At 44.3% G+C, this 27,860-nt stretch overlaps 1 protein-coding gene and 1 pseudogene across 1 annotated transcript; one reads left to right on the top strand and one right to left on the bottom strand.

The window, feature by feature from the left end:
* The first annotated feature begins 1,724 nt into the window (after positions 1-1,724).
* Positions 1,725-27,598, top strand: LOC139276203 (uncharacterized). The gene is made up of 6 exons (XM_070893828.1): positions 1,725-2,219; positions 7,227-7,474; positions 11,708-11,753; positions 12,430-12,549; positions 14,494-14,711; positions 24,902-27,598. Exons 1-6 carry the CDS (start codon positions 1,794-1,796, stop codon positions 25,644-25,646), a joined length of 1,803 nt encoding a protein of 600 aa, XP_070749929.1. The 5' UTR covers positions 1,725-1,793; the 3' UTR covers positions 25,647-27,598.
* Positions 8,303-8,538, bottom strand: LOC139276614 (U2 spliceosomal RNA; annotated as a pseudogene).
* Positions 27,599-27,860: the final 262 nt, after the last annotated feature.

Here is a 27,860-nt window from a genome sequence, read left to right on the forward strand (position 1 = left end):
ACGAAAAGTCGGCGACCATTGCACTCCGAAGAATGAGAGGGGATCTTATTGAAACATATAAGATTCTGAGGGGGCTGGACAGAGTAGATGCAGAGAGGATGTTTCCCCTCGTGGGGGAATCTAGAACTCGGGGGCATAGTTTCAGAATAAGGGGTCGCACATTTAAAATGGAAATGAGAAGGAATTTCTTTTCTCAGAGGGTCATGAATCTTTGTTCTCTACCCCAGAGAGCTGTGGAGGCTGGGTCATTGAATATATTTAAGGTGAAGAAAGACTGATTGTTGAACGATAAGGGAATAAAGGGTTATGGGGAGCGGGCAGAAAAGTGGAGTTATTTAAGGAGAGATATACTTGCATTGGATGCAGTTCAATGCAAAAAGGATGTTTCCCCTCGTGGGGGAATCTAGAACTAGGGGAAACATCCTCTCTATATTGAACTGCCTCCAATGCAAGTATATCCCTCCTTAAATACAGAGACCAAAACTGTACGCAGTACTCCAGGTGTGACCTTACCAATACCCTGTACAGTTGTAGCAGGACTTCTCTGCTTTTATACTCTTGCAATAAAGGCCAACATTCCATTTGCCTTCCTGATTACTTGCTGTACCTGCTTACTAACTTTTTGTATTTCATGTACAAGGATCCCCAGATCCCTTTTACTGCCGTATTTGTAATCTCTTCCCCTTTAAATAATAATTTTATTCTTCTATTATTTATGTCTTTTCCAATAATTTTTTGATATTGCAAGTAAAACCCTACTATTATTATTTACATGATTATCTCATTCAGCAATGGTACCTGCAGACACGTAGGCTTGCTATGTTATACTTATAACTGTGGACTTGCGACTGTGCCCAGTTGCTGATGAAAATGTATTGAAAACCTTCATAATTTTAACGGTTTATAACATTTTCAGAACTTGAGACACAGAAGTGGAAAAAAAATGGACTTCTATATTTTAAGAAAACAGACATGTCCGGTTGACATTTTTGAAATTTCTGGACTGCACATTCGGGGAAGAAAACAGCTGGGTGGCAACTCTAACTAAAAATAGAGGAATTACAGAAAACAATACAGTTAGAGATTGTACTTTACAGAGAAGCAGTAATCACATGCTAACTCTCCGCCTCTTTTGATGCAGAAACCCCGTGATTGTGCCGCGCTGTCTCAGTGAACGATAATTACAATCGGGCCCCACTGGAAACACTCTGTATGACAACGCAACATGTAGAAATATAAACAGCAACTGTCCACAGTAGCAAAGGACACTGCGTGAAATTACATCAAGAAGAGGGCTATATTTGAAATGATTTCCTGTTTCTCCTGCAAGTGTGCCAGAGTTTTTCTTTCCCAAGGCTGGCCTCAATTAAGGAGTTTTTATTTTTTTTTAAATATAATGCAGCACTAACGGCAGAATATTGTTAAGGCAGAGCAAGCTATATCCCATTAACAGCAAAAGAAAAATCCGACTAATGCCTTAAAGGTAATTATGGCTCTTAATTCCTCAATAAAAGTACTTTGAGTGCTCCAACTTGAATGCCATGGCAACTGAGCATTCTTAGCCTGTCACTGGATCGTGTTACACTAGGCCTCAATTCATCAAAATGCATAAAATGTTGCATGGGTCACATGATTCTAAACGGCCAATAAGCTACTGCTAAGTAAATGTCCTTGACAAATCGAGGCGACTGCACTAGCCTCAGCAGCAGTCTGGTTTGTGTGGAGCAGAGCAAGCTGGAATTTATTTTTTTTTGTTTGCTGCACACTGCTGATAACCTTTGCCCTTATTAATAATGGCAAGGAACGAGCTCTCAATGAAGCAGAAAGTGGAGCTTATTCTTCAGAGTGAAGGCAAAAGCCAGAGGCAGCTGGCCGAACTGTTCAACATAGGAAAAACCCAGGTGCAGACCATCCTGAAGAGAAAAGCAGAAATACTGGAAGCCTACGAGGGCAACAGAGACACGGCTCGTAAAAGACTGTGTGTCCGCATGGAGCATGGCTACCTCAACCTGATCATGTGCCGGTGGTTTCAGCATGTCCAGTCCCAGGGGATACCGGTCAACGGGCCTATCATTCAGAAAGCGGCGCTGTACTTTGCCAAGGAGCTGGGCATCAAGGATTTTAAGGCTTCCAACGGTTGGCTGAGAAGCTTTCGCAGTCGCAACAACATCAGCTTTGAAACCTTTTGTGACGAAAGTCCTGGTGTTCACCAAGCCTGGGTGAGTAGGACGAGCCGCTAACTTTCGCGTCGTGAAGAGGTGGGTGATACTGTCAGATGGCATTTTAACTTGTGACAACGTTCTGCTCCGTCTCATCTTCAGAGTTTTTCTCATTCTTGAATTAAAAACCCTACGCATTCTGGCTGCAGCCTAATTTGTTTTTAAGCGGTTCGGAATGGGTGGATGATACATGTGCTGTAGGGCTTTTACAGCGCACTAACTGACTGAAGAGGATTGCAAAGGTTTGTCAGCATCTGAGGCGACAGCAGACAAGTCAACTTTTCAGGTGTGGAACCTTCATCTGAAACACTAACTTGTCCTCTCCACAGATACTGCCTGACCTGCTGAGTATTGGCAGCATTATCTGTTTTAGTGTCAGATTTCCAGCATCTACAATATTTGTTTATAAAGGGCTATGCTAGTGTTTTACTTCCTTTGCATTATCCCTGACCAATAACCGCCCTAAGTGGAGGAAGAGCATCTGGGAGGGCGCTGAGCACCTCGAGTCTCGTCGCCGAGAGCATGCAGAGAGTAAGCGCAGGCAGCGGAAAGAGTGTGCAGCAAACCAGTCCCACCCACCCCTTCCCTCAACGACTATCTGCCCCACCTGTGACAGAGACTGTAATTCCTGTATTGGACTGTTCAGTCACCTGAGAACTCACTTTTAGAGTGGAAGCAAGTCTTCCTCGATTTCGAGGGACTGCCTACGATGATGATGATTGTATAGCTGAAGTCTCATTGTGGTGTCCTGGAGGAACTATGCACTTCAGTATTGCACTGTGCAATGGAAGGGGTAAGGCTGCTGGTTGTAGTTGGGCCTTTCAGGAGAGATGGTAGTGAAGGAGGAATTTGGTGGCAGGAGCGGGTGAATCCATTGGGCTAATGGGGGTACCTGCTAATGGCTGGTTCAAGAGTAGAACAAATAGAGGCTTAGGAGTGGGTTATCTGTGCTATCTTCTCTGTCAGGGAATGGTTTATTTCACAGGAGTCCCAAAGAGGTAGAAGGTACATTTTTGGGTTTTTATACTCGATATATTCCTTGCATTAAGTGTCACTGTCACCTCTTGTAAGTGGATCTGAGATCCCCTACGAATCAGTATGTGCCTATATCGAGGTAAATGCAGCCAGCTCAGAGAGTTGAACAGAGATCCTTTATCACCTGACATTGTGGGCCCCTGTCCCTTTTGCTCTCTGTAGTGCCTAGGAAATAAGCTTTCCTTGGGTACTATCAAAAGTCGTTATCTGGTCATTTATTGATTTGTAGTTTGTGGGATCTTGCTCTGCACAAATTGGCTGCCTAGTTTGCTACATAATCATAGAATCATAGAATACTACAGCACAGAAGGAGGCCATTCGGCCCATCGAGTCTGTGCCGGCTCTTTCGAAGAGTGATCCAGTTAGTTCCACTCCCCCACTCCTTCCCCATATCCCTGCAATTTTTTCTCCTTCAATATTTATCCAATTCCCTTTTGAAGGCTACTATTGATTCTGTATCCCCACCCGATCAGGCAATGCATTCCAAATCCTAACCATTCGTTGTGTAAAAAGGATTTTCCTCGTGTTGCCTCTGGTTCTTTTGCCAATCGCCTTGAATCTGTGCCCTCTGGTTATCGGCCCTTCAGCCATTGGAAGCAGTTTCCCTTTATTTTACTCTCTCTAAACCCCTCAGGGTTTTAAACACCTTTGTCAAATCTCCTCTTGGCCCTTCTCTGCTCCAAGGAGGATAACCCAAGCTTCTCCTGTCTATTCACAAACTGTAATCCCTTGTCCCTGGAACCATTCTAGTAAAGCTCTTCTACCCTCTGGAAAGTTAAAGTGACTGAAGCCTCAAAGGCAATCCATTGGCTATGAAGTGCTTCGGGATGTCCCGAGGATGTGATAAGGTGCTAGAAGAATGCAAGTTCATTTTTCTTACATTTTTTCTTTCCTCCTATCCCGCTGGAAGTGTATTAGTGGACTTTGAGTGAGGATAGCTGCCCCCAGGAGCAACCTGCTGACACTCATGTCTAGACTAACATTTAAAGAACAAATGGAGAGATAAAAGATTATGAGAGATGTGAGGGAGGTTATGCATAAACTATATAAAACACTAGTTAGGCCACAGCTAGAGTACTGCATGCAGTTCTGGTCACCACAATACAGGAAAGATGTGATTGCACTCATCAAGATCATCATCATAGGCAGTCCCTCGAAATCGAGGAAGACATGCTTCCACTCTAAAAGCGAGTTCTCAGGTGATGGTACAGTCCAATATGGGAATTACAGTCTCTGTCACAGGTGGGACAGACTGTCATTGGAGGAAAGGGTGGGTGGGGAGTCTGGTTTGACGCACGCTCCTTCCGCTGTCTGCGCTTGTTTTCTGCATGTTCTCGGCGACGAGACTCAAGGTGCTCAGCACCCTCCCGGATGCTCTTCCTCCACTTAGGGCGGTCTTGGGCCAGGGATTTAGAGGTGTCGGTGGGGATGTTGCACTTTTTCAAGGAGGCTTTGAGGGCGTTCTTGAAATGTTTCCTCTGCCCACCTGGAGATCGCCTGCCGTGTAGGAGTTCCAAGTAGAGCACTTGCTTTGGGAGTCTTGTGTTGGGCATGCGGACAATGTGGCCTGCCCAACGGAGCTGGTCAGTGCTTCAATGCTGGGGATATTGGCCTGATCGAGGACACTAGAGAGGGTACAGCGGAGATTTACAAGGATGTTGCCTGAACTGGAGAATTTTAGTTATGAGGAAAGATCGGATAGGCTGGGGTTGTTTTCTTTGGAACAGAGGAGACCTTATTGAGATGTATAAAATTATGAGGGGCCTAGATAGAGTGGATAGGAAGGACCTATTTCCCTTAGCAGAGGGGCCAACAAGCAGGGGGCATAAATTTAAAGTAATTGGTTGAAGGATTAGAGGGGATATGAGGGGAAATTTCTTCACCCAGAAGGTGGTGGGGTTCTTAAAAAGTACTTGGATGTGCACTTGAAGTTCCGTAACCTGCAGGGTTACGGACCAAGAGCTGGAAGGTGAGATTAGGCTGGATCGCTCTTTGTCGGCCAGCATGGATACGATGGGCTGAATGGCCTCCTTCCATATAGTAAATTTCTATGATTCTATGAAAGCAACCTTGGAACATATCCCAGCATTAATCAGCACCATCAGCGGAAAATAATAGAAAAAACTGTGATGATGAGGACCTTTCTTCTCTCTGTTATAGACTCCATAAGTACTGTCACTGCTCCATGTACTGATACTTATTGCACATTTTGCTTAAATGGTTTTCCTCCTATTGATTATAATGAGCAGAAATGTATTCCTATATGTAAGCTCCCAGCATTGTGTGTTCAAGCCAAAGACTGGAGCACATAATCTAGGTTGACACCTCTGTGCAGTACTGAAAGAGTGCTGCACAGTTGGAGGTGCCGTCTTTCAGATGAGAGTTCAAGCAGTTATTGTGTATTGCATAAAATTAAATCTCACTGGCTCTACTGTGACTTTTCCTGTAGTAAAGTAGCACCAATAAAACTAGTGACAATATTGATTTTTTTCCCCTCTTTGTTCACTTTCAACAGATTGTATCAGTCAGAATTAGCTATCCACTTTGTGGCAGTCACTTTGTGGCAGTCACATACAACTGATGCAGCATTTTCTGACATAAATGGTGTCAATGTGTTGTGTGTTTAAAACTCGCATTTCTATAACGCCTTTTAACGTAGAGAAATATCCAGAGGCACTTCACGGAGGCCTAATCAAAAAATTGGATGCTGAGCCAAAGAAGAAGACTGAATGGTTTGTGCAGAGTTTTTCGGGCAAACAAAGGGGCTTTCTCCCCAGCAAATGCATCCTTGTATTATCTGCTGTACAGAAAGGTATCAAAAGGGGGCAAAAATTGTTAGTTTGCATTACGCCTCCCGCTGTGAGTCAATGTGATGGTTTGGGGATCTGGCTGTTTCGGGAAGTATAAATATTCCCTGATGAGACGATGACCCACACCCCCTCTCTTTAGCCAACTCATCAGCTGTACCGGATCCGTTCAGGGTTTTAATGTCACCTAAACCTGTTATAGGCCTCCATGAGAAACAGAGATCACTGCCGCTGAAAGTCAGTGGGCAGACTGGAGACCTTTACTAATGAATTGAGGGCTTCATGAGTTAAAACTCTCGATCACTCACAAGGGAAAAATGCCCGGGAAGTGGAGAGTTATCGTGGCATTGGAATTGGCTTTGAGCAAACAGGAAGTACAATATTTAAAAGGCTATTTTCACCCTTGTGAAATTCAGGTAAAGCATTTTGGCTACGGTTTGTAAACGTGTGACATGATGGTGTGATTCACATCACAAAGAATTGATGCCATTGTGAGGAATATGATAGTGGCTCATCTTGGCTCTAACGTGTCAGGGTGGCAATCCTTCCTTTAGTGCTGGGACTGAAATTATACTAATTAGTTTTGTTTTTGAAGCATCACTGAATAAAACTATTGGATTGCATGGTACATTATCCCTCTGTACCCGGACGTACAGTGATTGCTCACAGTCATTAGGTAGAAATAGGCTGCAGTTATTAACAGAAATCAATACTGTATATAAATTTTGAATTAAAATCCAAAACAGTTGAGTGCATGAAACATATCACAATCCAGTTTAACCTATTAAGATTATTAGCAGTTTGGTGGATGAGTTGATAAACAAATTTAATGTTGAGCAATTAGAATCATACAGAATAGAAGCAGACCATTCAGACCATTGTACCTGTGCCAGCTCTTTGAAAGAGTTATCCAATTCGTCCCACTCACCTGCTCCTTCTCCATTGTCCTGCAAATTTTTCCTTTTCAAATATATATCCAATTCCGTTTTGAAAGTTACCATTGAATCCACTTCACCCGCTATTTCAGGCTGTGCATTCCAGACCCTCACTGCGTAAAAAAATATTCTCCTCCTCTCCCTTCTGGTTCTTTTGCCATTAGTTTAGTTTAGATTAGTTGCTTTCCTATTTTTGTTGTGATTGATTGGCATTTTTTTTCCTTTCACAGAAGTTTCAGGCAAAGTTGTCAGGACATACGAGTTACTCTCCAGTGGTGCTGCCCTCGTCTTCTCCCACTGCAGGTCCGACTCTTTGGGTTGTGTCTGGTAATGAGGCAGTGCCTGTCCCAGCAAGTGCAGCTGTGGCATCAGATGACCCATCGGCTACCTTGGCACCCAACAACTCACAAAACACCAGAATAGAATCGCATTTGTCACCCAAAGCTGTATCCACACCAGCGAGCTCCAACTGCCAAAGGTCAGTAAAAGAGCCTACATAATCATCGAGCCACTCTGGCTTTATTTTAGTGGGGGCACTGAGATCCTTAAATGGTCGCTTGGAGTTATTGTGGTGCCTGCCCGCAGTAAAATGTCCCAAGGCGCTTCACAGGAGCGTTATCAAATCAAAATTTGACACCAAGCCACATAAGGAGATAGTAGGCCAGGTGATCAAAAGCTTGGTCATAGGGGTAGGTTTTAAGGAGCGTCTTAAAGGAGGAGAGAAAGACGCCGAGAGGCGGAGAGGCTTAGGGAGGGAATTCCAGAAGTTAGCGCTTTGGCAGCCGAAGGCACAGCCGATAACAGTGGAGCGATTAAAACCAGGGATGCACAAGGGGCCAGAATTGCAGGAGCGCAGAGATCTTGAAGGCTTGAGGAGGTTACAGGGATAGGGCGGGGTGAGGCCATGGAGGGATTGGAAAACATGGATGAGAATTTTAAAATCAGGGAGTTGATGGGAGTCAATATAGGTCAGCGAGCACAGAGGTGATGGGTGAACAGGACTTGGTGCAAGTTAGGATCCCGGGAGCAGGGTTTTGGATCAGCTAAAGTTTACGGAGGGTGCAAGGTGGGAGCCGGCCAGGAGAGCATTGTCGTGTCTAGAGGTAACAGAAACATATGGTTGGATTTTCAGCTCCCTTGTGCCTCTGTTAGCGCCCTCAAGATGTGGTAAACGGTGTTTCCAGGTGTTTTTTTTTTATTATTCGTTGCCAATCTTTCCAATTCTTCGTCAAATCACAAACGCCAGAGGTCACCCTGAACCTGTCAAGGATCACTCTGCGCCAATGCTCTTAGCCAAAAGGCCTAGAGCCACTGCACCGTTCCTGGAAGTACTGCAATACCAGGTTCGTGCCATGGAGGTGGGTGTGTGCCCCCCACACACCTCCGTGGAGGTGGATGGGTCAAGCCACCCCACCCACCTCCTATTTCCAAAAAGCATAGGAGAACCACCTTCCTGATCCAGGGAGAACCACTTTCTGGTCATGGTTACTCCCCTGTCAGGTCAGTTACGCATGATCTTAGCCAAAAGGCCGAGTAAACGGTGTTTCCAGGTGTTACGGCGGGTGCCTAGCTTTTACCGCCCGGTCGGCAAATTCGGCTCATGGTTTATGGCAGTGGCAAAAACTTCCCTGCCCCCCCGCCCTCTAGTTTCACTGAGATCATGACGTCAATCATCGTGCAATGCTCCGCTTGTGCCCGGATGCAAAATTAGGCTCTAACGCCTCATTATACGCCCACCCCAGGAAATGTCTGAAAAACCAGGCATTCCCAGAGTGCAGCAGGCGGTATTGGCAGTGTATTTAAATGAAGGGATGAGGCTCCTACATCGCAGGTCACATTGACTGCAACGGTTGCGCGCATCACGCTGCGTGAAGCTCCGACTTGAAAGCAGCAGTTTTATCTGCCATTACAGTGTCCTTACAACATCAGTGAGAGATTTTAATGGGGGCATTACTAGTTTGCCAGAATATCATGCTGCATGCTATTGCCAGGCGGCGTCAAGCTAGAAGAAGGGCTCTTGGCCATGGATGAGGAGAGGCCGAAGACATCTGTGGAGGAGGGTTTAGCCCCCACGGGTTTACACGCACCAACGCTCATACCTCCAGCTCTCTGAGAAGCCACGTGTGAGAAGACTGTGCTTCCGAAAGGAAGTGCTGACAGAGCTACACCATCTCCTACAGGCAGACCGATGCCTGGACCGCTCTGGAGGCAACCTTCAATACTTCCCTCAAAAGATATCCAAATTCATTGTGGTGTGCTGCACGTTGCACAGCTTGGCCATCATGAGGGGCCAGGCATTGCCGGTGGGGATTGCAGGCCCAACTCAGGAGGAGGAGGACGACGAAGAGGAGCCAGGTAAGGCCCCCATTGAATAGCCACCCCATCCATGGGGGAGGCAGGGCGGAGATGCTGCTGGACCAAGAGTCGCATGTCGCCAGCTCGTAATGGACCGGTTCTCCTAAATGGAGGAAACTGAGGGTTGGAGCTAATACTGGACACGCTATCTGCCCCCATAAAGGCACATCTCTGGTGAACATTGGAATGATGTACAAGACACCAATGGCAAAGGATGAATCAGAAATTTTAATGCAACAACGTAACAAAAACTTCCCCCACAAAATAAAACTATACAATACACAACATTATGTTGCAGGGCACTGAACAACAATGAAGTCCCTTAAAGCAATAAAACTTTTCTAATGCCGCGATTTTCGGCTGGGGCGCAAAAACTTCCTTGTGCAATGCCTGATATTGCACCCCCGACCATGAAACCTCATTTTTTGCAGAATTTTGCAGACGAAGGCGCAAACTTTTTCCAGGCGGTATCAGGACCACCCTGCCACCATTACTGCCCCGAAATCTCAAAAGCTGAAAATCCAGCCCAACAATTTATCGAATTACCCAATAAGGCTGTCAATCAAATTAAAGGCTTTGTGTCAAGCAAGTGCATGTCAGACCTACCTGCGTGTTTCAGTTATATTTATAAAAAAGCATGTTTTGTTAGCTAAACCTAGCCAATAGTATTGAACAGTTAGGAAGCCAACTAATGAAGATTGAAGAAACAGCAAAAATAAAATGATACAGTAAACCACCGATCAGCAGGGAAAGGAGAAACAAAGGGAGGAAAGGAAGAAATGAAATATCTTGCGTCTTGAAATTATCAGCAGGGAGAAACAAGGACATTAACTTTCTGGGCAGAAGGAAATCAACAGATTGCATCAAATTAAAATGCGGCAGACAAATCAATGCAGAAGAATGTTTTAATTGTGAGACTCTCAGAATAAAATGAGAGAATTGCAGTTACATGCTGTGCAAGAATAGACACAGCTTTGCTAACCTGTCTAAATGAGACTGTTCTATGGGCTGTTTCTATGCTTCTTGTTTTGCTCCAGCTTCTTATCCTGGTGTATGTGATTTAACAATGGGACTGACGCTGATATATATATTTCTGATTTTTAATGTTATTAAATGTTTTGCCCATTGATCTCTTTCTCCCCTCAAAGTGCTAACTCATTTGGGGTATATTTACCAGGGGTGTTAACAGTCTGTTGGTACCTTAGACAAGAGGCCATCCTTTCTGTATGAGCTTGAGGATGTTCAACCCTTGACTAAGGGTGGGATGGGGTGGGGGAAGGGCGCGGGGGGAAGGGGCTTAATTCACAACCAAGCTAACTCATGTTCTCAACTGACATGTATACACAGCAGCAATTAATGGCAAACATTTAATCTGGGTCTTTGTGGTTTGCATGGCTCAGTTCAAATCAGTCGAGACACATACCCACTGAGCCATCAGAGGCACTGTATCTTGTGATGTGGCCACTGTACATCACAAGATACAGAGAAACGCATTTTGATAAAAAGACATACTCATGAGCTTGACTTACTGTCAACTGTACTGAAGAATGTTTATGAAAGAATGACTACACTTAATAAACCAGAACCTCAGCAGCAGCTAGCAGATCTATAACGTTCATTATGTACACAAATGCCTTAGAGTGTTTTACAGGGTGGTGGATAGTGAATAGACATCAAAGTGAGGGGAAAGGGCAAGGGAAGAGGGCAAGGAGAAAGGAAAAACATGGTCAGAGTCTTCTTCAGGCCTTTGAAGGCGGAGAGGGAGGTAGCAAAGTAGAGGTGTTAAGGTAGGGAGTTCCAGAGGGAAAGGGCAAGCTGGTTGAAGGAATGAGTACTGATGGTCAGGGACTGAGAAATAAGCTGGTGTTGGATGACTGGAGGGTGTGCGCAGAGACGTAAGGCTGGAGGAGGCCATTCGACTTCCTTAATGGTTGGCCATTTAAAGGTGCTAACCTCAAAATCTGTTTGGAATTTTAATACTTCAGCAGTGCCATTCTGTGCTCATACAGGGCTGGTGTGGGTTGACGTTCCTTACAGTTTATCCCTTGCCCCGTCTGAATTCATGCCCCAGTGGTCTGTGGTGTTGTGCATGCTCCTGAACTGCCTTCTGTTGATGTTAACCAATGCCTGGCATTGTCAATTTTTGGAGGGAGGGCTGAACACATGTTGGTGGGAGATCATCAGTCCAGAATCCTCCCCTATCCTTTCATCTAACTGGCTGAGGCTTGACTCCATTGTTGGTACGCTGCCTGTAGCATTGCAAAGCTGCATTCTGTAATCTAAAGGATCGGCCCCTCAAATACTTATTTCAGTGACTTAATGGGACAGTAATGGATTTTGTTCTGTTTCCTCTCAGCGAACCAAATGATTATCACAAGAATATTTTACAGCGAAAAACACAGGTAAGTTTACAAAAAAATCTCCCTTTTTTCCCCCCTTATTTTTTTTTAAAGTGTAGTGTCATTTGAATTCTCTACCCCAGAGGGCTGTGGATGTTCAGTCGTTGAGTATATTCAAGACAGAGATTGATAGATTTTTGGATATTTAGGGAACCAAGGCATGTGGGGATAGTACAGGAAGGTGGAGTTGAGATAGAAGATCAGCCATGATCGTGTTGAATAGTGGAGCAGGTTCGAAGGGCCGAATGGTCTACTCCTACTCCTATTTCTAATGTTCTTATTACATAACAGTGGGGCAAGACTGAATGTTATAGACAGGCTAAAGTAGTTACTGTCAAGTTATCCTAAATAAGGAAGTGACATTTTATTCCTCAAATCCACTCATAAACCAACATTTTTACTCCCTCTAAGATCAGATAAAAAGAGTATTGGTCAATATTAATGCTTATTGTATTAATAGTTGATATTTTTCACCCTATATGGTACTAGTATGCTAAATAAGCCTGGTGATGACACAAAAATGTGACTGATCTCCCATCAGACCCCACTTCCCTCCTGATAGGCTTATAAATTTCACAAAAGTGACAATATAGCTTTAAAAGAGAAAAATAAAATAAAGTCAAGAAAGGAATAGTCCGCAGAGTCCGTAGGTGAATTTAAATGTGTTTTCTTTCACCAGCCTACCTCACGGGAAGCTTATCAAATTACAGCACTTCAAGAGCTTATAAGACAAATTAAGCAGGAAACAGAAGCACTTCAAAAGGAACAGAAGACTGTGAGACAGAAGCTCGGTGCACAGGTAAGACATTCCCACAGTAAACTTAGTATTTGCATGTTGAATTTGATGCTGGCCAACAGGCTGACACTCCAGTGCAGTGCTGAGGGAGTGCTGCACTGTCGGAGGTGCCGTCTTTCAGATGAAACGTTAAACGGAGGCCCCGTCTGCCCCCTCAGGTGGACGTAAAAGATCCATTGGCACTATTTCAAAGCAGAGCAGGGGAGTTATCCTAAGTGTCCTGGCCAATATTTATTCCGCAAATCAACATCACTAAAACAGATTATCTGGCCATTATCACGTTGCTGTTTGTGGGAGCTTGCTTGTGCGCAAATTGGCTGCCGCATTTCCTACATTACAATATTGACTACACTTCAAAAACCAAAGTACTTCATTGGTTGTAAAGTGCTTTGGGATGTCCGGTGGTCGTGAAAGGCGCTATAGAAATGCAAGCCTTTCTTTCTTTAGCTGTACTGTAGCTTGAGTGTGGCTCTTTGACTTTTGGATGGGGCCTCGGTGGGTTTGGCTGTCTGAGTATCCGCGGTCAAACATACTGCACTTGCGCACGCTGTATTTCGGGAGCAGGAAGCGCCATTTTATGTGAGTGGAGACAGGAGCAGGATCAACAGTAGCTTCAGAAGCAGAACTAGGAATGGGATCCGGACTTTGAGAGCGGGACCAGTATTTTCTGAAGGGAAGCAGCAGGCAGGCATTGCATTGAGAAAGAGGAACAAAATCTGTGGACCAGAGATCATTTTATCTTCAAAAGTATCAGTTTCTAATGTGTTACTGGATTGTGAGATTTCAGGCTGAATAACCCTACAATTTCTTCTTTCTAATTGCTGTATGCATTTGTAGAGTGGGGAAGTGAAGTGAAACCTTTCTGAAGTTCTTTGTGTAAAAGTACAGATGTTGAAAAGTCAGTTTGAAAAATAGAGGCCTTTGAGTAAATTTACAAGCCAAACCAAGACTGTGATTCAACCTTTGCATCAAAGTACATAGAATCATACAGCACAGAAAGAGGCCATTTGGCCCATTGTGCCTGTGCCGGCTCTTTGGTAGAGCTATCCAATTAGTCCCACTCCCCCATGGTACACGTGTAAAAGAGCTTCACCTCGAGGGTGATATCAGGAAAATGTGTGCCAGTGATAGTCTACCGAGCCAAAAGTGGGCAGCGGAAGCATTACAAGGACACCCTCAAAGCCTCCCTGGTAAAGTGCAACATCATCACTGACGCCTGGGAGTCCCTGGCCGAAGATCGCCCGAGGTGGAGAAAGTCCATCCGGGAGGGCGTTGAACTCTTTGAGTCTCAACGCAAAGAGCGTGAAGAGGTCAACTGCAGACAGCGGAAGGAGCGCATGGCAAACCAGCCCCACCCACCTCTTCCCTCGACGAATGTCTGTCCCACCTGTAACAGGGTCTGTGGCTCTCGTATTGGACTGTTCAGCCACCTAAGAACTCACTTTGGGAGTGGAAGCAAGTCTTCCTCGATTCCAAGGGACTGCCTATGATGATGATGACCTTGATTGGCCTGAGCATCCCTGGGCTGGGTGGGGAAAATAAGCCATTGCTTCTGCTCCTGACCTCTGTCTGGTGATCCTTACTGGAAAGGTTAAGTATGTAGACAGCAGGTAAAAAGACAGGCGAATGGTCACACTTCCCCACAGTGAAATCGTTTTCTGACAATCACTGACAGTCTCGGTTTGTACATGAAGAAAGGCCACTTGGTTGAAGTACCAGAAGGCTCCTGTACCTGTGGGACCCATTTGCCCCTTCCTTACTTATTTTATTCCGTGCCTTTAGGAGAGAAGGAAACAAAAATGGAAAATTGATGCACGCATTTGTAAGGGAGAAGCAGACAATCCTGAAATCTTGAATTGAACAGATTGATATATATTTTGACCTCCAGTGACTTTGGGTAAATAACCTGACTGAAATATGTTCTTTGTGTTTTTCTTTCTGTCTCAGACATTTCACATTACGTTGTTTGGTCAGCCAAGTCCCACTCAACCTGAAGTGGCATCAACTCCTTCTATTGCAAAATGGGCATTCACCAGGAACGAGACTGTGCCAGTCACAGGCAACAGCCCAACTACAGCGGCACCAGATGCTTCAAACTCCGCACTCACCTGGCAGGGGAAAGTCAGCCCAAATCCCTTGGCATCCTCCGAAAGGCCTCCGACCAGGTTAGACATTACACAGTCCAGCAGGGAATGAACACGGGAACAGGAGTAGGACATTTAGCCCCTCGAGCCTGCTCCGTCATTCAATGAGATCATGGCTGATACCATATACTCCATATATCCGCATTTGCCCAATATCCCTTAATACATTTGGTTAACAAAAAACTATCAATCTCAGATTTAAAATTAACAATTGATCTTGCATCACTTGCTGTTTGCAGTAGAGTTCCAAACTTCTACCACCCCCCCTTTGTGTGTAGAAGTGATTCCTAATTTCACTCCTCAAAAGTCTGGCTCTCGTTTGCTAGAAATTGCGTCGCGCCCCGTTTGGGGCGCTAATTTTTGCAGGAGTGCAAAAATATCGCTGGGCGCTAAACACTTGGTTCTGTCGGGAACTTCCACTTTAGCGGTCCAAGAGGGAAATGAAGCACTAAATCAAGCGCTACCACTTCCCTTAGAGCACTAAAGGGAGTGAGAGGGACGGTGGCGGCAGAGCGCTGAGCAATGTCCCGTGCAGCGCAGCCAGTTGTACAGGCTCCTTCCCTCCCTTAAAAGGAAGGGCCAATGCTGCGTTGATTCAATCATAAGCCTGAGTCTGTTGGGTGACGGCACCTGCGATACGCGCAGAGCAGCCCCAAGAACACTATGGGAGTGCAGGACTGAGCAATCGTGGGGTTAAAAAACAAACAAAATGCAGCACACTGGGGTCATAATTAAATTTTAACCTATCTGACCACTACTACCTTTAAATAGCTCTCCCCAAGGGGCCAGACAAGGTGACCATGCCTCCTGCAGCTGCCGTTGTTGACGCCCGGCGATGCTGCAGGGGACGGAAGTGAATTTTACATCCGGGGCACTGTGCACCAGATGACGTCACGATTTCTGGGGTGCAAGAGATCGAGGCGGTAAGTTTTAGCGCCAGCACAAACCAGCCAGGCTTCGGTGATTTTGGCGTGCCTGGTCGTTAAGCCTTTAGCACCCCATTACTGCCCCCCGGAGGTGCTAACGGGAGGTGCAAAGCAGTCCAATTTCTCCCACCAAGAATCCCCAACCAGCAGAAATAGATTCTCTCTATCTGTTCCTCTTAATATTTTGAAAACTTCGGACAAATCACCCCATAAATTCCATCTAAATTCCAGTGAATATGATCCTAGTTTGCGTAATTTAACCCTGGGTATCATTCTGGTAAACCTACGCTGCATTCCCGCCAAGGCCAATATATCCTTCCTAATCTGTTGTGCCCAGAACTGCTCACAGTACTCCAGCTGTGGTCTAACCAGGGCTTTGTATAGTTGCAGCACAACTTCTACCCCCTTGTATTCTAGTCCTCTAGATATAAAGACCAGCATTCCATTAGCCTTTTTGATTAGTTTCTGTACCTGTTCATGACATTTTAATGATCCATGTACCTGAACCCCCAAGTCTCATTGGCTAAAAACAGTGGAACTAAGGTCACACTAAGTTTGGCTCACAGTACTCAGCCTCATGGAGTTCTTCTGTACACAACAATTGGCGACGAGAATGGGATCGGAGTTCTTCTATACACAAAAGAAAGTACCCTGTTCTATCCTTTATAGGCCCAACGTCCAAAGGACCTCACATTTGCCTACATTGAAATCCATTTGCCCCTGTTTTGCCCATTCACTTAATCTATCACTATCACTTTGTAATTTCATGCTTTCATCTACAATGCTGCCTATCTTTGAGTCATCGGCATATTTGTATATGTGGCTTTCTATCCCATCATCTAAATTGATAATAAATAGTGAATAGTGGAGTCCCCAACACAGATCCCTGAGGGACACCACTAATCACATCCTACTCATTATCCCTACTCTCTGTCTCATGCCGCTCAGCCAATTTCATAAAAACATAGAAAATAGGTGCAGGAGTAGGCCATTCGGCCCTTCGAGCCTGCACCACCATTCAATAAGATCATGGCTGATCATTCACCTCCCCTTTCCTGCTTTCTATCCATACCCCTTAATTCTTTAGCCGTAAGGACCATATCTAACTCCCTCTTGAATATATCCAACGAACTGGCATCAACAACTCTCTGCGGTAGAGAATTCCACAAGTTAACAACTCTCTGAGTGAAGAAGTTTCTCCTCATCTCAGTCCTAAATAGCTTACCCCTTATCCTTAGACTGTGTCCCCTGGTTCTGGACTTCCCCAACATCAGGAACATTCTTCCTGCATCTAACCTGTCTAGTCCCGTCAGAATTTTATATGTTTCTATGAGATCCCCTCTCATCCTTCTAAATTCCAGTGAATAAAGGCCCAGTCGCTCCAATCTCTCCTCATATGTCAGTCTTGCCATCTCGGGAATCAGTCTGGTGAACCTTCGCTGCACTCCCTCAATAGCAAGAACATCCTTCCTCAGATTGGGAGACTAAAACTGAACACAATATTCCAGGTGAGGCCTGACTAAGGCCCTGTACAATTACAGCAAGACCTCCCTGCTCCTATACTCAAATCCCCTAGCTATGAAGGCCAACATACCATTTGTCTTCTTCATCGCCTGCTGTACCTGAATGCCAGCTTTCAATGACTGATGTACCATGACACCCAGGTCTCGTTACACCTCCCCTTTTCCTAATTTGCCGCCATTCAGATAATATTCTGCCTTTGTGTTTTTGCTACCAAAGTGGATAACCTCACATTTATCCACGTTACTGCATCTGCCATGCATTTGCCCACTCACCTAACCTGTCCGAGTCACCCTGCATCCTCTTAGCATCCTCCTCACAGCTCACACTGCCACCCAGCTTAGTGTCATCTGCAAACTTGGAGATATTACACTCAATTACTTCATCCAAATCGTTAATGTATATTGTAAAGAGCTGGGGTCCCAGCACTGAGCCCTGCGGCACTCCACTAGTCACCGCCTGCCATTCTGAAAAGGACCCATTTATTCTGACTCTCTGCTTCCTGTCTGCCAACCAGTTCTCTATCCATGTCAGTACCTTACCCTCAATACCATGTGCTTTAATTTTGCACACCAATCTCTTGTGTGGGACCTTGTCAAAAGCCTTTTGAAAATCCAAATACACCACATCCACTGGTTCTCCCTTATCCACTCTACTAGTTACATCCTCAAAAAATTCTAGAAGATTTGTCAAGCATGATTTCCCTTTCATAAATCCATGCTGACTTGGACCAATCCTGTTACTGCTCTGCAAATGCGCTGCTATTTCATCTTTAATAATTGATTCCAACATTTTCCCCACTATTGATGTCGGGCTAACTGGTCTATAATTACCTGTTTTTTCTCTCCCTCTTTTTTTAAAAAGTGGGTTTACATTAGCTACCCTCCAGTCCATAGGAACTGATCCAAAGTCGATAGACTGTTGGAAAATGATCACCAATGCATCCACTATTTCTAGGGCCACTTCCTTAAGTACTCTGGGATGCAGACTATCAGGCTCCAGGGATTTATCGGCCTTCAATCCCATCAATTTCCCGAACACAATTTCCCGCCTAATAAGTATTTCCTTCAGTTCCTCCTTCTCACTAGACCCTCGGTCCCCTAGTATTTCCGGAAGGTTATTTGTGTCTTCCTTCGTGAAGCAGAACCAAAGTATTTGTTCAAATGGTCTGCCATTTCTTTGTTCCCCATTATAAATTCACCTGAATCTGACTGCAAGGGACCTATGTTTGTCTTCACGAATCTTTTTCTCTTCACATATCTATAGAAGCTTTTGCAGTCAGTTTTTATGTTCCCAGCAAACTTCCTCTCATACTCTATTTCCCCCCCCCCTAATTAAACCCTTTGTCCTCCTCTGCTGAATTCTAAATTTCTCCCCGTCCTCAGGTTTGCTGCTTTTTCTGGCCAATTTATATGCCTCTTCCATGGATTTAACGCTATCTCTAATTTCCCTTATTAGCCACGGTTGAGCCACCTTTCCCGTTTTATTTTTATTCCAGACAGGGATGTACAATTGTTGAAGTTCATCCATGTGATATTTAAATCTCTGCCATTACCTATCCACCATCAACCCTTTAAGTATCATTCGCCAATCTATTCTAGCCAATTCACGTCTCATACCTTTCCTTAAGTTCAGGACCCTAGCCTCTGAATTAACTGTGTCACTCTCCATCTTAATAAAGAATTCTACCATATTATGGTCACTCTTTCCCAAGAGGCCTCACACAACTAGTTTGCTAATAAGTCCTTTCTCATTACACATCACCCAGTCTAGGATGGGCAGCCCTCTAGTTGGTTCCTCGTCATATTGGTCTAGAAAACCATCCCTAATACACTCCAGGAAATCCTCCTCCACCATACTGCTACCAGTTTGGTTAGCCCAATCTATATGTAGATTAAAGTCGCCCATGGTAACTGCAACCAGGTCAATCATTTTCTTCAATTCCATGAGCTTCAACCTTAGTTAACCGTCTCTCATGAGGAACTTTATCAAATGCCTTCCGGAAGTCCATATAAATAACATCCATACACATTCTCCTGACCACTACTTTAATCACCTTTTCAAAAAATTCAATCAGGTTTGTCAGGCATGATTTACCTTTCACAAATCCATGCTGCCTCTCTCTGATCAGCTGAACATTTTCAAGGTGTTGAGTCACCCTATCCTTAATTATAGATTCCGGTAACTTCCCAACAATAGATGTTGGGCTAACTGGTCTATAATTCCCTGGCTTCCCTCTCTCACCATTCTTAAATGGCAGAGTGACATGCGCAATTTTCCAATCGAAAGGAACGATTCCTGAATCGAGAGAATATTGGAAGATTATATTTAAGGCATCTGCAATGTGCTCACCCACTTCCCTTAAAACCCTGGGATGGAAACCATATAGTCTGGTAATTTGTCACTCTTTCGTTCATTATTTTCTTCATTAATGTTATGTTGCTTACGTTAATTTTATTGAGTCCCTGATTCAATATTAATTTTCTTGGGATTTCTGGCATGTTATCCTCTTCCTCAATGTAAATACTGACGCAAAATAATTATTCAACATTTCCTTATTATCGTTGACAATATCACCGTTATCAATTTTCAAGGGGCCAACATTGCTCCTGACCACTCTGTTTTTCCTAATATAATTCTAAAAATGTTTTGTGTTGATGCAAGTTCATTTTCATACTCTTTTTTGTTGTTCTTACTATCAGTTTTGTCACCCTTTACTGTTCTTTGTGTTTTTACCATTCACCAGGAGCTGTGCTATTTTTTGCATTTTGGTGTGCTTTTTCTTTTAGTTTTATGTTGTCCCTTACCTCTTTAGTCATCCATGGCTTTTTTTTTGGCAAGTAGAGCTTTTGCCCCTTAGGGGTATAAACCGGTTCTGTATCACATTCAATTATTTTTTGAATACCTCCCATTAATCTTCTGTTGTTTTACCCTCTCCTCAAAAAACCAACCCTTGACCCCACTTAGCTTGCTAGCTATCGCCCCATCTCCAACCTCCCTTTTCTGTCCAAAGTACTAGAATGTTTTGTTGCCTCCCAAATCCATGATCATCTTTCCATGAATTCAATGTTTGAATCCCTTCAATCTGGCTTTCGCCCCTGCCACAGTACCGAAACTGCTCTCATCAAAGTCACAAATGACATCCTTTGTGACTGTGACAAAGGTAAACTATCCTTTCTCGTCCTTCTGGACCTGGACTTTGACAGTTGACCACTGCATCCTCCTCCAACACCTCTCCACCAATGTCCAGCTGGGTGGGACTGCACTTGACTGGTTCCATTCTTATCTATCTAATCGTAGCCAGAAACTCTCCAGCAATGGCTTCTCTTCCCACTCCCACATCGTTACCTCTGGTGTCCCCCAAGGATCTGTCCTTGGTCTCCTCTTACTTCTCATCTCATCATCATAGGCAGTCCCTCGAAGTGAGGAAGACTTGCTTCCACGCCAAAAAGGCATGAGTTCACTGGTGTTTCAATAAAGGACCTAATATTCCAGATCCTGAACTACATCGTGAAGGGTGGAAGATGCCTGTGCTTGGATTTTTTTAATGTGTGGTGGCCGTTGCACACCAGCCACCACACGGGCTTGACAGAGCTAGGTCTTGGTCCAGTGGCAAGGATTACCCAAGACGACTGGAGACCAGCTCTGCTGCACGGACCGAGCGCGCACACATATAGCAGTGTGGGCTGGTCCATGCTGCCCCGGACCTTTGCCCCCCCCCGTGACTCTGTGGCCCCTGTCCCCTCGCCCCACCTGCTGTGCCTGCCCGCACTGCAATCAGCAACCTGACATCGCAGCCGTCGCCCTCCTGCAGTGGTATGCAGCCGCACGCTGCTCCCTCTGATGGCCCCGGCCTGCTGATGGTCTTGCAGGCCGGGACCGCGCTGCCGCATGCTGCTCCCTCTATATGCTGCCCCTTGGTGATATCATCCAAAAACACGGAGTCAGTTTCCACATGTACACAGACAACATTCAGCTCTACCTCTCCACCACTTCTGTCGACCCTTGCTTGGTATCTAAATTGTCAGACTGCTTGTCCGACATCCAGTACTGCATGAGCAGAAATTTTCTCCAATTAAATATTAGGAAGACTGAAGCCATTATCTTTGGTCCCTGCCATAAACTGCGTTGCATAACCACTGACTCCATCCCTCTCCCTAGCATCAATCTGAGGGTGAACAAGACTGTTTGCAACCTAGGTGTCATATTTGACCCTGAAATGAGTTTCCAGCCACATATCCGTGACATAACTAAAAACGCCTTTTTCTATCTCCGTAACATTGCCCGCCTCCGCCCCTGCCTCAGCTTTTCTGCTGCTGAAACCCTTACTCGTGCCTTTGTTACGTCTAGACTTGACTATTCCAACTCATTCCTGGCTGGCCTTCCACATTCCACACTACGTAAACTTGACGTCATCCAAAACTCAGCAGCCCGTGTACTAACCCGCACCAAGTCCCATCACCCCTGTGCTTTCTGATCTACATTGGCTCCCAGTTAAACAACGCCTCAATTTCAAAATTCTCCTCCTTGTTTACAAATCACTCCATGGACTTGCCCCTACCTATCTCTGTAATTTTTTTCAGCCTCACAATCCCACAATATGTCTCCGCTCCTCAAATTCTGGCCTCTTGAACATCCCTCATTATAACTGCTCAACCATCGGTGGACGTGCCTTCAGCTGCCTGGGTCCTAAACTCTGGAACTCCCTCCCTAAACCTCTCCGCCTCTCTACCTCTCTTTCCTCCTTTAAGATGCGCGTTAAAACCTACTTCTTTAAACAAGCTTTTGATCATCTGCCTTAATTTCTTCTGTGTCAAATTTATCTGTTTGTCTGTAACACTGCTGTGAAGCGCCTTGGGATGTTTTACTACATTAAAGGCGCTATATAAATAAAAGTTATTATTATTTTATTTATTATTAATAGATTTATGGATATCTCTCTCTCTGCACCTGTAACTTATTCATATCATCATAATGCAATTAATGTTACTTCAATTCAACGCAATCCAGAAAAATGAGTCTTCACACAAAAGGAGCTGAAATTGTCCCTCTCAGAAAGGCCCGTTTAGTGCCTCCCGGATGCGCTAACGGGGCATTAAAGGGTTTTCACCCAGGCGCGGCTGCCAGAGAACCCCCCTGGAATTGCCCCCGGGGCTCTGCTGGTGGAAAGTGGTTAGCGCCGCGCCCGCGATTAGTGCACCGACCCCTTTGTGCCCCGTGGGGGAAATTGCCCTGCGGGATTCAAGGTCGGCAAAGGGCGATGCCACCGACAGCTTCTCGGAGCGAGAATGGCTGGGCCATCCTTAAAGGGGGGTTGGTAGTACGGAGGCCGCCATCTTTTTTCTGTGCTGTCCGGCACCTCCTCTTGGGTGCCAGACTGTTGGCCCAGCCTGGTGGCCCAGTGGGCGCCACTAAAGTGGCTGCAGAGCTCGCAGCGGCCGTCCCCTTTAAAGGGGAAGGGACATTGTGATGCGTCAGCGTGACATGGCACATCCGCATCGCGCTGTCATCATCAGCGCGGCACCGAGCGTTGCCATCCCCAACAATTTTTTGCCTCTAAGAGGCTAATTCCGCGCTAGTGCCGATGCTTCCAGCCTCAACGCTAAAATATCAGTTAATTCGAATTTTCCGCCCCAAACCCAGCACGGGGCAATTACAGCCCCAAAGGGTTTGGGGAATCTGAGTTGCACAGCCTGAGAAGGTGATGGACACAGAATCATAGGAAAATAGATACTTAGCAACAACAACAACGACTTACATTTATATAGTACCTTTAACTTAGTAAGACATCCTCAGGTGCTTCACAAGAGTTATTAGACTAAATTTGACACCGAGCCACATAAGAAGATGTTGGGAGAATCGTGCTAGTTGAGGTTCGTTGCAGAACACCAATTGCTACTGCTGAGATTTACAAACTCAGGATACACCACAAATTCACCAGGATAATGCCTGGCATTAAGGGACTAAGCTCTGATGAGAAACAGGGTAAATGTGGCCTAATGAATGACTGTGTAGCACTGAGGCATACAGGTCTGTATAGATCAGAGCTTCATCATTACATATCAGGCTACTGTGGGAACTGTTATTGTTTTTGATACATTAGTTTCTATCTGCAAGTGAGACAGCCTTCATTTAAAAAACGCCTTATCATCTTTCTCAGGAACAGCCCGAAACCTGTCACATGCAAACATTACAGTGAAGACACTGTTTAAATGTAGGCAAATGTGGTCACCATTTCAAACACAGCATAAACCCACAAACAGCTATGAGGTGAATAACCAGTCAATCTCTTTTTGGAGGAAAATGTTGGCCAGGACACCAGAAGATTGCACTTGAATAGTGCCATAAGACCTTTACTATCCCCCTGAATAGGCAGACAGAGTCTTGTCTAACATCTCATCTGATTAATCTGACAATTAAGGGTAACAGATAAAGTAGATAGAGAGAAAGGGGCCGAAATTCAGGGTCTCAAAGAGACCCGTTAATGCCCACTTGCGGCGGCCATTCCTAATGGCCTCCGCTTTGGGGTTAACTGGCCGACACGACCTAAATTCAGGTCAGGGATTTTTCGGCCTGGACCCAATCCCGCCCGAGTGGTTGCACCGCCAATTTAAAACACTAAAAATACTTACTTATCCTCTTGGGTGCCAGGCCGCTGGCCCAACCGAAACCCTCCCTGGTGGCCCAGTGGCCAAAGATAAAAAATGATCGAATCTCTCCCCTTTAACGGAGGGGAGAGAGCATGATGATGCACACACGCTGTGATGTCGCCATGACTCCACCGCTGATTGACAGCGGCAGAGGCCCTGACCGACCCATTTTCAGCCAGTCAGCCTGGCTTTGAGTCTGAGGCCTACCCCATTATGATCCATTTCCTGTAGGACTTTGAAAAAATTTCAAAGTCCTGAAAATGGAACTACTTACTGCACCAGGAATTCCAGCAGTAAGTACTACCTTAAAAACCATAGGTACACCAGCTTTCTGGTGCACTTGAATTTTGACCCCAAACTATTTCCGCTGGTTGGGGATTCTAGGAATAGTCTAAAAATTAGAGCCAGACCTTTCAGGAGCAAAACTAGGAAACATTACACACACAGAGTGGTACAAGTTTGGAATTCTTCTTCAAATGGCAATTGATGCTAGATCGATTGTTAATTTTAAATTGGAGTTTGATAGCTTTTTGTTAACCAAAGGTATTAAGGGAAATGGGCCAAAGACGGGCATAAGGAGTTAGGTCGCATATCAACCACGACCTCATTGAATGGCGGAACAGGTTCGAGGGGCTAAATGGCTCCTCCTGTTCCTATGTTCATATGTTCAACACGCTACAGTATTTTATTCATTCACGGGATGTGACTGTCACTGGCAAGGCCAGCATTTATTGCCCATCCCTAATTGTCCTTGAAAAGGTGCAGTCCGTGTGGTGAAGGTACTCTTACAGTGCTGTTAGGGAGGGAGTTCCAGGATTTTGACCCAGCGACGATGAAGGAACGGTGATATATTTCCACTCCTTTCATGATTCTATGTGCTGAAGATCTGGAATGGGGCTTGAATCCATAACTCTCTGACTCAGAGGTGAAAGTGCTACGAACTGAGCCAAGCTAACACTTATATGGTGGTAACAGCATCACAAAATCTTCCAGTGGTCAGTTATGGAAAGTATAAACTATTAAACTTATATAACAGGTTTAAAAGTCACAACGGTTGGGTGATGTTAATTTATATCGAGCCCTGGATGAAATTATCTTTATTTTATGTTTCCAGCAACATGAATCCAAATCTTCTCTTGAAGCTCAAAAATCAGAGTTTGAAAGGACTAAAGGTGGACGATGCTGCCCAGGTTCTATCTAGTCGTGTTGTGGCCTCAACAGGAGTCTCAAACCGGCAAGGAGAAATCAACATGGCCATTTCATCAGGTGTAGGGCTGCCATATATGGAAGAACATGAGAGAATGGTCCCTCAGGAAAAGCACAAGGAAATGCTTGAAATGGATATCGACTTGTCCAGAGTGAAATCTGAAGTCGAGGACCATTCCAGTATAGGCTCTGTTCAAGATGATGAAAGCTTACCTGGTGGACCTTTTCAGCAACCATTTAAAGCCGAGCCCATGGTGCTGCCGTTCTGTATAAAAATAGTAAAAGAAGACACGACTGATTTCGATAATGAACCAGACCCTCAAGTCGGTAGCCGACTCCAACAGGAACCAACAAAGCCACCCCTGAAGCCCTCTCCTAAACACAATGACCTCCACTCCACACCGTTGGACAAGTTCTCAACAGCAGACAACAGCCAACTGGAGATGCTGAAAACTTTGTTAAAACTAACAACTAAAGAAAGGGACTGTTATAAAACACAAAATGACACTTTATTGAGAAGAATACAAGGTCTAGAGACGCAGCTTTTAGAACTTACCCGGAAGAATATTAAGAAAGATCTTTGTCACAAGTGGACACAGTCTGACTTTGAACTAATTAGCAACAACACAGCCTCTTCAGGTGAATTCTGTTAGCAAGCAAAAGGTTTTGTAAATGTTTAAGGAGTTTCTCTGTTGCCTGCTGAGTTTTCATATAGTGACTAATTACTAATATTGGTCCTTTTAAATATTTATAATAATTGTCAAAAGCAGAAGTAGTATTTTTATTTATTTAAAAATGTTTGAATAAAAAGGACTCATTTCCAGTTTTGGTAAGATGAGGATAGATGGGGAAAATTTCCACTGTTCATTATTTCGAACAAAATCCTAACCGAGTATATGAAGAATGTATTTACAATTGCAGATGAAATAATGAAGAGCAGAAATCTTCTGCTGTAAAGAGATTGTACTGCTTTGATTAGCTGGTGCAAAGTGTGACTGCTTAGCATAACAAAGGAACATCTTTCACACTTGCCACATATAATTTGAGTTTCAGAATGATCACCGCTCCACTTTATCCAGGCGTGTGGGCTGTTCTCCCCACGTATGGCACGAATTTGTGTTAATTTCCTAAAATAGCTTTTGATTTAAAAATAGCACCGATTCTAGCTTGTGAAATCTGGACCAAAAAAGGGGGTAATTCCCTACTACCCCAGTTTAAAGGGGAGAGGGTTTTTGTTTCTGCTTGTTCCTACTTGCACTATTGGGTTACTGTCATATGTTAATGTGTAAATAATTGGCCAGTGCTGATTCTAAATGTGTCTTATTGATATCTGTTAAAGGATAACAATGCCACAGTTTGTCATTCTGGAAAAACTGGAAGATCACTCGTTGATATTTTTGTTTTTTGAACTCAAGTTTGATCTCGGCAAGTGGCTGGTATGAGGAATGGCACAGAACTCAGTTAAATGTCACACAAAGGAAATGTTACGAGTGAGATTTAAAGAGACAGATTGCAAATTCAATGAAATGGAGCTGTTTTTATTTTTTTGGCAGTGAAATACGTCAAAAGGGTTACAGTTTGTAGACTTATATGAGCAAGTGTCACTCTGAACGAGCGAGACTGAACATGTCTGCAGGCTTTTGCACGGTGTGGAGTAAGGAAACCTACTTTTACTATTTATAACCATGCCCCTGAAGAAGTTCCTTCTGCATCACTTAATTTTATAACTATTGATTACTTTTGTAAGTCTGTAATAAACTCCCATGTATATTTCTACATGAGCAAAAAGTGACAATATTCAAAGATTCCTAAGGTATTTTGTTAAATTCCAAACCCAAGAGTTAATACAAAGGAACTTCCTTGTCACACTTCTGGAGATGAAGGGCTAAATTGTGCGCCCCTTTTGATTAAACTTAAACAATTTACGTAGGTTTGATATCAGAATTATTAATAAAGCATCATTCAGCTTTTCCATGATTAAAATTGAGGGGAACATGTCTTATAAAATACAAGCAGAGGACTGGACGTTGCAAAGATATCAACCTTACATCTCTTGGACTTGGGTGCAAGTCTCCTAATGCTATAAGAGAATCCTGTATGAAATGATTTTGGGCATTCTCAATCTAGTTCTTCCATGGGCACAGACCTGCAGAACAAAGCTGCCCTTCTTTTGGCACTGACTGACCATTTGCCACAGAGAGGCCACAGAACATAGGGAAATATATATAGTATGTCACACTGCTGCAATAATGGGTGTTCTTTCGAAGTTCAGCTCAGAGTACTTAATTGGGGCAAAGCAGAGGGCGCTCTACTCTGCATCTAACTGTGCCACACTTTGAGTTGGGAGTGCTTGCTGTTAACACTGGTTGCCTGGAGTGGAAAGCACTTCATTTCCCAGCACTAACATCCTTCATTAGCGCAAAATTTGCACCAAAACAAAATAACAAAAAACAAAATCTACAAGATTTAACCTGAGTAAGTAAATATTTCACAAACTTCCCTGTGCATTATGTAAATTTAACATAAGTGTTCCACTTAAGTTTTCTGGAGCACTTTTTCTTATGATGATTTGATAAGAACGTGTCTATCATGTTAGACATAATTATGTATTTTTATGCTGGGATGAAGAAAACATGTCATAGGTTCATTAAAATATTTTGACAGTTAAAGTTTCACAGGTCCAACTTATGTTTTGTTTGTGCTTTTGGAGATTATTGGGATTTAAAAAAAAGAGTGTTTTAGTCTCTACTCGAGGAGTTACTGGGTTGCAAATTTCTGTACCACAGCCATATGCTATTGTGATCATTGGGAAGGCTCCCCGATGGCTAGCGAGTATATCGAGTGCAAAGCTGAGCCACACAGACCAG

Source organism: Pristiophorus japonicus, chromosome 11, assembly GCF_044704955.1.
Source record: "Pristiophorus japonicus isolate sPriJap1 chromosome 11, sPriJap1.hap1, whole genome shotgun sequence".
NCBI lineage: Eukaryota > Metazoa > Chordata > Chondrichthyes > Pristiophoridae > Pristiophorus > Pristiophorus japonicus.